General features: G+C 42.7%; 1 protein-coding gene across 1 annotated transcript in view; it reads left to right on the forward strand.

Annotated features, from left to right (window-relative positions):
• The window catches only part of LOC139274595 (putative methyltransferase-like protein 21E), an 86,615-nt gene extending 75,850 nt beyond the window's left edge, over positions 1 to 10,765 (forward strand). Inside the window, exons 5-6 of the mRNA XM_070891275.1 lie at positions 4,320 to 4,465; positions 10,604 to 10,765. Coding sequence (XP_070747376.1) covers positions 4,320 to 4,465; positions 10,604 to 10,765 — 308 coding nt within the window. The remainder of the gene's footprint in view (positions 1 to 4,319; positions 4,466 to 10,603) is intronic.
• The last annotated feature ends 759 nt before the right edge of the window (positions 10,766 to 11,524 follow it).

Here is an 11,524-nt window from a genome sequence, read left to right on the forward strand (position 1 = left end):
AGGCCAGAATTTATTGCTCATCCCTAATTGCCCTTGAGAAGGTGGTGGTGAGCCGTCTTCTTCAACCGCTGCAGTCTGCTGTTCGGGAGTGAGTGCCAGGCATTTGACCCAGCGATGATGAAGGAACGACGAGTTACTTCCGAGTCAGGATGGTGTGTGACTTGGAGGGGAACTTGGAGGTGATGGTGTTCCCATGTTTCAGCTGCCCTGGTCCTTCTAGATGGTCGAGGTTGCGGGTTTGGGAGGTGCTGCCGAAGAAGCCATGGCAAGTTGCTGCAGTGAATCTTTTAGATGATACACACTGCAGCCACGGTGCACCGGTGCTGGATGGAGTGAATGTTTAAGGTGGTGGATGAGGTGGCATTCAAGCAGGCTCCGTTGTCCTGGATCATGTTGAGCTTTTTGAGCATTGGAACTGCACTGATTTGTGCCTTGTAGATGGTGGAAAGGCTTTGACGAGTCAGGAGACACTCGCCGCAGAATACCCAGCCTCTGACCTGCTCTTGTAGCCACAGTATTTATGTGGCTGGTCCAGTTAAGCTTCTGGTCAATGGTGACCCCCAGGATGTTGATGGTGGGGGTTTTGACGTTGGTAATGCCATTGAATATCAAGGGGAATGTTACTTGCCACTTATCAGCCAAAGCCTGAATGTCATCCAGGTCTTGCTGCTTGCGGGCATGGACTGCTTCATTTTCTGAGGAGTTGCGAATGGAACTGAACACTGTGCAATCATCAGTGAACATCTGCACTTCTGACCTTATGATGGAGGGAAGGTCATTGATGAAGCAGCTGAAGATGGTTAGGCCAAGGACAATGCCCTGAGGAACTCTTGCAGCAATGTCCTGGGGCTGGGGTGATTGACCTCCAACAACCACAACCATCTTCCTTTGTGCTAGGTATGACTCCAACCAGTGGAGAGTTTCCCCCGATTCCCATTGATTTGAGATTTACTAGGGCTCCTTGATGCCACACTTGGTCAAATGCTGCCTTGATATCAAGGGCAGTCATTCTCACCTCATCGCACCTTTGGAATTCAGCTCTTTGTGCATGTTTGGATCAAGGCGTAATGAGGTCTGGAGCAGAGTGGTCCTGGCGAAATCCAAACTGAGCACCAGTGAGCAGGTTATTGGTAAGTGCCATTTGATAGCACTGTCAACTACACCTTCCATCACTTTGCTGATGATTCAGAATAGACTGATGGGGTTGTAATTGGCCGGATTGGATTTGTCCTGCTTTTTGTGGACAGGACATACTGGGGCCATTTCCCACATTGTCAGGTAGGTGCCAGTGTTGTAGCTGTACTGGAACAGCTTGGCTAGAGGCGCGGCTAGTTCTGGAGCACAAGTCTTCAGCATGACAGCCGGGATGTTGTTGGAGCCCATAGCCTTTGCTATATCCAATGAGTTCGAGTTGGCTGAAGACTGGCTTCTGTGGTGGTGGGGACCTCAGGAGGAGACCGATATGGATCATCTACTTGGCACTTCTGGCTGCAGGTGGTTGCACTTGCGTGCTGGGCTCCACCATCATTGAGGATGGAGATATTCATGGAGTCTTTGTGATATATTCTTACGACATCACTGACAAACACACTCTACAAGATGACTCTCAACTGTAATCATGTGACCTTGCCACATGATGCTTTATTATTTACAATAGTAGTTACAGTACCATAGTAGTCCACTAGATGCAGCAATAGTCCATGAGGGGGAGCTCTATTACACTTCTCCCTCCTTATTGAAGAAGTAGTCATAACAAAATAATCATCATACATAACTTGAGTGATACACACAACTAAAGATATGGACATATTTTGCCATATTTACAAATCAAATGTAATCACTGGTTTTCTGTTTCAAAGAGGACACCTTCACTCTCGAACAGAACTTTCCAAACTTGGTGTTGAAAGTAGACTCATTCTAGGCTGAGCCTGAGAAGAGTTTATCTCCAACGGCAAGCCTTGATCTACATTTTGACTCGCTACAACTTCAGACAGTTTGTCTGCTTGACTTGGACACAGACTTAAATTCTGACTTTCTCTTGGATTTGTTTCTAGTACACCCGATGTAGGATTTTCTACTGGTGTTCTACTTGTAACAAGACTATCTGACTCATCAGAAATAATCGAATCATTCCAACTTTCAACTCCTTCCACATCTGTAGTTAAACTATGATCAATGTGAACAAACCTACCCTTTCGATTATCAAACAGCTTGACCAAATATGTGCGAGGACCACATATCTTCACTACCCTTCCTGGTAACCATTTATGGTGATGGTTCTTCACTCTCACCTTCTGATTCAACTTCACACTTCTCTCTCTTACTCTACCTCTATCATGACTCTCTTTCTGTGTGATTGTTTCTCTTCTACTGACTGTGCCAAGATTGGTTTTAACAACGAGAACCTGGTTCATGGCTGTTGTTTGAGAAAAAACTCTGATAGTGTTCTACCAATAGTTGTATGAGGAGTATTGCAATAAGTAATTAGAAAATTTGCCAATTTGTGGTCCAATGACAACTGCGAATTCTTTGGATTTTGTAGGATAGATCAGTGAAGGTCGCTGAAAATGCTAGCAGAAAAGTGTGGAGTTTGAGAAAATTAATCTGAACTTTCGATCATGTTTTGGGAAGCATGCAAATACCCAATAATTGATTATTTTAAGCAGGATTGGAAGACTGTTTAAAAAAAAAAACAGCTCCTGCCCCAGGATGTAGTATAGTTAAAAGTCATGTACACTAGTAAACTTGATCAGGATGGGTCCTCCATGATCAGGTTCTCCCTTTGCAATATCAGAGAGATGTGATTTGGTTGTCAGGTCTCTAACATTTTGAATGGAGCAGCATTTCAAACATTGCAACTACTTTAAAAACATCTTCAGTAAGTAAGAGTTGCTGCAATTGCACCAACAATCCCATTTCAATCTGAAATACCTGCACAGAATACCAATTGCAAAGGTTTGTAAACCCCTGCCTGTGGAGCAGATACTGTGGTCACCAAGATGTTTGTCCTTTCAGATGGGTAAGTTCAAACATGGACCATGGTTGAAAGAGGATGCATTAGACTGCAGGAAATCTTTGACATGTGCAAATCAGAACACTTCTGTAACCCTTTATATAGTCCCAGTAACCACTAAGGTCAAATTACGTGAGCTTGTGGCTGCACTCCAATCTGCTATGAAATATATATGTAGGAAAAAAACACTGCTCTATTTACTCCTGAATTTTATTTTGTTTGAGAATAGGAACAGTACAAATATGAAACCAGAAATGTTAGTATATAGGTGTGAGATCCAAATCAGATTCCTAGGTCCCATCCGGTGCTTTAAATATGCCTTGGCATCCTTTTCAGTATTGATATGAGAGCTGACCTTGATTAAATGGAACTTTATGCTGAGAGAAAGACTTCAAGAGTTGCATTGCTGAACAGATGGTTCCTGACAGTGCAGAATAAATTGCTTTGTTGATTTAATGGATTGGATTAATTGGCCCTGATGTTACACGTCCAATGATGGCGTGTGCACGTCGTAAATCCTCAGAATGGCCCCGCAAGTTCTGGGTTTCTGCCTGCGCTGCGTATGCGCGACAACCCAGAACTTGCGATCTGTCAAGTCCACAGGCACCTCAAAATCATTCTCGCTGGCGCAAGATTGGGCTACTTGCTCAACCACTGCCCAGCGAATGCCCACGAAACCCTGGCGCCTGGTAAAAGCAGGCGTAGGGCCTGCTTTTACCAGTGTAAGGGTTAAAATAAATGTTGAATTCCAATTTTTTAAATGAGTAAAACATGCAAAAACATTTTAAATTATTTGATGTAAATTTTGAGTCGAATTAAAATATTTTTATTTCTTTTCAAGAAAAATGTTTTTTAAATGCTTAATCAAAGGGACTTTTAATTAATTTTGAACACGGGAATATTTAATTTTATTAGAATTGAGTTAATTATATATTTATTTGGGGATTTCTCATTATGAGAAATCTCCCTTTCTAATTGTTGGCCTGGCCCACATGAGTCCAGGGACTTTTCTGAACTGCCTGCATCCCTGGGTCCATGGGCCTTTACGCAGGCATACACCTGCAGGCCCAGGACCCGAAGTCTCTGAAGCTCCAGAGACACCAGATACTTTTGTATATATTTTTTCAGTGCCGGAGGTGTACTCCGGAGGCTCAGGGACAATTTATTTTTAGATTTGTTTTGCATAATGTTTCAAATATTCTCTATAACTGTATATCAAAGTCAAATCTACTTCAATTCATTTATTTTGGAGATAAGTTTACAACATGCTATATGGGACTGGATTTTCCACTCCTTTTTGCTCCAGGTTTCGCCCCGGAGCATCGTGAATGGCGGCGTTCAGGTCTTCCCTATCCTGTCGCGATCCTTCGGTCCGGTTTTGCGGCAGCACTGAGCAGCATCGCCGGGAAGAGCTGCGCCGGGTGTGGAACGCCTCTCGTCGCGACATCGGCAGTACTTTGGACTTTTGCCCGATCCGCCCACCCAAAAGTGCACCCGCAGTGACCGCCTGGGAAATCAGTGTGGTCCAGCATAACCGGCGGCACAGAGGAAGGTAAAATACTCCGAAGGGTAAATGCAAGTATTTGTTCTTTTAATTTTTTAACGATTTGTGTTGTGGTGGCGTGGACAATATTTTGGGAATGTTTTTGTGTTTTTTTTTAAGAGTACTCCGCCCCCCCCCGCCCAGGCCTCTCTCGCTCAGAGTGCACACTGCCGGCAGTTTAATTAGTGAGTTTCCCATCATTGCGCCACGAAAAGTGTACAACGCCTCTCTTCACGCTGCACCTCCTGATGCAGGGCCCCTTACCAAAGGGCAAACTATTCCCGGCTGGTAACTTCTGCCCCATCTCTGTTTTCGCCCCAAAAACAGAAAAGCCTCAAATCCAGCCCCTGATCTGGTAGTGTGGCAGTGAATGGATTCGACATCACAGCAGTGACTACACTTCAAAAGTACTTCATTGGCTGTAAAGCACTTTGGGATGTCCTGAGATGGCGATATGTGAAATTCTTTGTTTTTTCTAAACTTACGCATTAAAGAGTTAATGTACAATTCTTACATTTGTTATCTGGGCCAAAAATGTCTGCTTGAAGCAAAGCAGATTTCTTTATTGCTTTCAACAATTGGGACTTAATTGAACAGGTAATAATATAAAATACAATTTACAAAGTCATACTTGACCTAAAAAGCTGACTGGTCAAGCTAGTATGCTCCCCAAAGCCCCTGGCAAATCTCAGTGCAGATAACTAAATTAACAGTCTCGTTCTCTATTTGTAACCTGCAAAGAGAGGGATTAGAGTAAGAAGTCGATCCCAAGAGTTAAGCAAAGCCGAATTGAGAGAGGTGGTATGCTGTCATACTAAACAACAGTCTTGCTATAGGTTTTGCACCAACACTTACTGTATTGATAAATTACAGTTCTTTACATTTAGCCAGGCCACAAAAATCTGAACACAACATGGGTTTACAGGGAAAAGGTGTGGGTGTGTGTGTATGTGAGAAATCATGCACAAAATTAACTCAGGAGAAAGTTCTTTACTCAAGTGAGTGGTGAGATTTAGAAACTCGCTGCCACAGGGAGTGCTTGTGGCGAACTGCATAGGTGCATTTAAGGGGAAGCTAGGTCAGTACATGAGGGAGAAAGGAATACAAGGTTATGCTGATGGGGTGAGATGGAGTAAGGTGGGAGGAGTCTCCTGTGAAGCATAAACACTGACATGGACCTGTTGGATTGAATGGTCTGTTTCTGTGCTGGAAAAAGTAAAAGTGACATTGTAAGGGGGTAAAAGTTTAAAAGTATACTTAAAAACGAAATAAGGATATGGAAAGAATCAGTATGGAAAGAATCAGGTTAAAGGGCGTAGCTTGTGCTTGTGTGCTCATCTTTAAAACTGCAGAACAACAAAATTCCAATAGACTGAGGTAAGCACCTCATGAGCTGAACAGATAAGATGAAGATGCTGTGGAACAAACCATTCAGCAGCTCTTCTGATAAGGGTCAATGAATCAATGCAGCTCCGCTGAAAAGCTGTAGGCAAACCCGTGGCCATAGAAGGCTTTGCATGAGGGTCGCACACCTCGGCAAATGTATAACTGTGTGTGGAGCCATTACTCGGGGAAGGTCCTTTCTTTGGCAACTAAGACTGAGATGCTTCCCTGCATATGCTTGAATAAAGATTGTAAAAGTGAATCCAAGGTTTTATCTGTTTGATTCCACGGTTGTTATAAGGGCAGGTGTCAATTCCTTATTTCAGGGATCTACCCTGAAGAAGAGAAGCCTTCTTTTACCCCAATAATTGGCATTACGAACAGGATACAGACTCTCCGACCTAGACGATGTGGAAGCTATTGGAATGAGTACCTTTTAAATACCACCTACAAGTTAGAACTGAAATATCATGAAGGGGGAAGGAGGTAATATGTATAAAGAACTAAGTTATAGCGAACCACGGAAGGACAGAAACCAAGGGATAAGAACGAATTAGGTTATGAGTAGGTCCTGAAGCGCGGCGGGCGAAATGGAGGTAATACTAATGAATCAGTATTAACCTTGCACAGCGCATACAAGAGGGAGTACAAAAGTAACCTACTGGGAAGGTGTGATGACCCCAGCGATCTTAGTAAAATGGCCAACAGGAAAGAATGGGGACCAGAGGGGTCTCTGGTATATATGCGAGCAGAGAAGAATGTGAAACTAATCAAAGAGAAAGTTACAAGTTAATACCGACACTTAAGCTGCCGAGGTAAAATATTTATTGATTGAAAGGATGTTGTTTAAAAGTTTCAGCTTTTATGAAAGTATGTGTGTTTGTGTGAAAGTTTTCTTGACTGTGGAGTATTTGAGGTGGGAGTTAATGAATTTTTCATTTGTTATTTGAACGTTTAAAAAGCACTGTCTTCTTTAGTGTCACTTTTTTAAAGAGCCTGCATAAATATCTCAGAGCTACAAACTAAGGGAAGCTCTGCCCTCTTTTTCCATTTGTGTAGAATATTTGTTAAATACAAAACTAACGTTTCTCTAGTTATATTCAGTATTTTTACAGTAATCTGAAAAGGCATGTGAAGAAAGAAGAATATGAAAAGTGACGTAATTTACTGTGTGCTATTTTGTTTTATTTTATCGGCTCTGTATTGTGTTTAGTTAATAACATATTGGCTATGAGAAAAAAGATGTTGATAATGATTTTTGCTGGGAAAAATAAAAGTTGCTGTTTGGTTGTTTGGAACATTTTATTTTAAATTACGTGTGAGTTTTTAGTTCAGTAACAGAGATTTAAGATTCGGGTTTGGAAACCTTTTTAAAATGGATGATACTGGACAGTTTGGAAATAATGCTAGAAAGTTTAGAGGCAATCTAAAATGCGGTATTCTCTGATGAGAGACAGTCGTGCTCGAGATGAATTCTGAGCACGTCTCTCATATTAGGGAAAGTTTTTTAAAAAAGTAATGATATCATGCCTTCTAACAAGCCTGCAAAGGAGTTAACCCTTTCTGCTAACAGATGTGTTTTTTGGTTCATCAAACAACAAGATGAAATTTTAAAGATATTGGGCATTATTAATTTAAATTTCTTAATTGAAAGTGAATATTTTCCCATATGCCAGAAGGAAAATAAACTGTAACAGTTATAAAGAATTTAAAAAAATGTATAATAATGGGGACCAAGTTAGAACATTTGATCTATGTTTTCTGTCTTTAATATTTAATAATTTTGGACAGTAAAGCTCCTCCAGGTATCAGGAATGAGATATGAATTGTAATTAATGGGATGTGTAAAATGGAGAGAGTAAATAAACATGCTTAAGGTACAGGGAGAAGCTACTCCACAGGAAAAGGAGGGGTGGAAGCAGAGAGGAGCCTAGCAAGGGACAGACGGGACATGGAGGAAAGATAGGAATGTGATAGCCCTAGAGTGCATCCAGGAAAGCCTATTGAGCATTTACCATGGGTATGTCCATACAGGTAGTACCAACATGATAAATTCGATGTCCCGATATTGGTGGTGGAAGGGTATGGGTGGAGATGTAGAAAACCATTGTAGAAAGTGCGTGACATGCGCGAAGTACAATCCAGGGGGGAAAATAAAGTTCAGGATAGGACATCAACCCCGACCTGGGAAAACCTACAGATAGATTTTATTGGACCGCTACCCAGCCACAAAGGGAACACATACTGCTTCGTTATAATAGATCAATTTGCGAAGTGGGTAGAAGCTTTCGCCACTAGGAATTGCTCAGCCGAAACTGTGGTCAGAATCTTAGCGGAGGAAATAACACCCCGATGGGGAATGCAGCTACAGTTGGACTCAAGTCAAGGCACACACTTTACAGGGAAGGTGATGAAACAGGCCTGCGCTTTATTAGACAGAAACCAGCATTTCCAATACCTTCCCGGGTCTGTAAGAACTCCATATGGACTCGAGGAGGCCGAAATTTCAGGGACATTATTTTTTTACAGGATTCTGGTACTCGTGGAAACAACATGGGGTAATTCCTCCTTATATCGAGAACAACCGGCTGAGGGGCAGCAAGGACTGTATTACAGGGACTCCGACGACATTAGTTGTGATAAAGAACCAGGAGCACTGACGGTGACAGTCGGAGCAACAGTGGACTTAAATTGCAATGTTGGACTAACGAGCATAAGACAACATAGCGGGGCGTAGCATTGACAATGGGGATGGACCAGTAATAAGGGAATAACACTTAGGGTGAATAAGACTGCAGTGTGTTTTGTACTAAAGGGGGGACAAGGAGCCTGCACCCAGGAAAGAGGGGTGCAGATAAGGCATGCCAATTTTCACTCAATTCTCTGAATACCCTAGTAAGGGGAGGGCGAGTGGAAAATGTGCCAGCCCTCCCAGTGTGCAGATGCCTATGAATGGTATTGGAGGGTCAGTCCCCGAGATAAACCCACCACTATGGCCCCATCAACCACTCGAGCAACAGTGAACATTACCAAGGCCCCGACCACCACACCCCCCAGTGCCATCAACGTGTCCAACTATGAACACTGGATGGAGCAAAAAGGGGATTGGTAATAAACCAAACCAAGGATAAGATTCACTTTTACGATCTTTATTCAAGCATATGCAGGGAAAGCATCTGTCTTAGCCACCTAAGAAAGGATCTTCCCCGAGTAATAGTTCTACACACAGTTACACATTTTCCGAGTTGTGCGACCCTCATGCAAAGCCTTTTTATGACCACTGGTTGGCCTACAGCTTAATCAGCGGAACTACATTGATTCGTTGACCCTTATCAGAAGAGCTGCTGAATGGTTTGTTCCACAGCAACTTCATCTTATCTGTTCAGCTCATGAGGTGCTTATCTCAGTCTATTGCAATGTTGTTGTTCTGCAGATTTAAAGATAAGCACACAAGCATGAGCTACACCCTTTAATGTGATTCTTTCCATACTGATTCTTTCCATACCCTTATTTTATTTTTAAATATACTTTTACATTTTTACAATCCCCCCTTATGGCCCTTGGCTATATGCCTAATCCAGGCCATTTCCCAGTTAATTCCTCGTGGGTGAGGCCCAGGTTTGTCCCTTCGTTTAGGCAACTCTACTTCCCGAACTGCAGAACCCATCTGTTGGCTTTCCCATCAAGGTTATACAAGATAAGTTCTTTCTGCCGGACTGTCTATATTCCCTTCATCCAATGTTTTGGCTATTGCTCGTGCTATGACATACCTCTTATGTCAGTTATATTTCTGACAGGTTAACAACAGCAAGATTACCAATACTACGCCTTGCACAACAACCAGTACGTGTGATATGATCCATATCTACAGATGTACTAGCACATTGAGTCCAGCATTCCAAAACTTCATGTACCAAGGCTGACTACCCAACATCTCCTCAATGTCCTTTTGCAACTTGTCTATTTCTTCCATCAGAACTACATACTTCCACATTTGCCTCCAAATATCCTGCTCCAGTCGAGTTTATTCTTCATTTAGTTCGGGTATCAGTTTTCCTTGCGGCCATTATTTACGGAGGGGGGGGGGTGTGGGGAGGGGCAGGGAGTAGGGGAGTGGAGGGGGAAGTGCTGAGCAGCTGCGAATCCCGGAAATGTGTGTAACGCAGAGGACCTGAAGAATTTAATGACAGGACCTGATTGGAATTTCTTTCTCCATTTCCCATTCGGCGGCCAGCCAGACTGAGAGCTTGTCTGACTGTTGGGTAGGAAGGCCGGTCACCAGAGAGCAGATAGGAGAGGAGAGGACAGGAGGAAGGGAGTGATTGGGGACGGGGGAAGATATTGCAGACACTTGCTGATGTCAGCAGCACCATCATCATCACGATGTGTCTCCATTGATATGTTTTTTTAAAGAAGGCTCCTTTATCTCTTAGATCATCATGTCTCAATTCCGGTGCTAATAGAATTTTCATTGCTTCATCTACACAGTAAAAGCGGCTTTCAAAGTGGCCACTTTCCACTATCCTGATAACTGCTTTGTAGAGATCATTAGCAATAGCAGCTGGCACCTCTGGGCTAAATACCATTAATGATCACTCCAAATGGTTACTATTTTGTAAACGCTCACTTTGAAAGTTGCTTCTGTTTTGTCGATTAAATGACAGGAAAATGAATTGATGCTGGCAACCAAATACAGTGAATCTCGGTTGTCACATATTGCTGAGGAGCTGAATTGTCGTGGAGTCAAACAGCCGATTATTTCATCCAATTACATCAATCGATTTCCTGGAATTTCCTACGGTGTTTCCACTCAGAGACACACCTAATCCGGGCGCAAAGCAAATACTTAACAGTTCACGGAAAATTGGGCATAAGTGATTTGCCGCGTAATTATGATACGCCCAAATCTCCTGGGTCGTCTATCTATTTCTCTGCCCGAACACATCTCGCCTCATAATAATGGCCTCGTCGCCAAGCTAGGGAGCCTTACATGTATATATCCTGCAATTGCGCTACCTCAGAGGATTTCTTCAAATTACAACCAGGTTTTCAGTCACACAGGCACCCATAGTCACTTGAAGAAGTTACTCTTGAATATAGGGGGTATGATTAAGAAGTTTGCAGATGATACTAAAATCGGCTGTATGGTTGATAATGAAGAAGAAAGCTGTAGACTGCAGGAAGATATCAGTGGACTGGTCAGATGGGCAGAACAGTGGCAAATGGAATTCAATCGGAGAAGTGTGAGGTAATACATTTGGGGAGGGCGAACAAGGCAAGAGAATACACAATAAAGGGTAGGAGACCGAGAAGTGTAGAGGAACAGAGGGACCTTGGAGTACATGTACACAGATCCATGAAGGTAGCAGGACAGGTAGATAAGGTGGTTAAGAAGGCATTTGGGATACTTGCCTTTATTGGCCGAGGCATAGAATATAAGCACAGGGAGATTATGCTTGAATTGCATAAAACACTAGTTCGGCCACAGCTAGAATATTGCGTGCAGTTCTGGTCACCACATTACAGGAAAGATGTGATTACACTAAAAAGGTACAGAGCAGATGTATGAGGATGTTGCCTGGACT

This window comes from Pristiophorus japonicus, chromosome 10 (genome assembly GCF_044704955.1).
Source record: "Pristiophorus japonicus isolate sPriJap1 chromosome 10, sPriJap1.hap1, whole genome shotgun sequence".
NCBI lineage: Eukaryota > Metazoa > Chordata > Chondrichthyes > Pristiophoridae > Pristiophorus > Pristiophorus japonicus.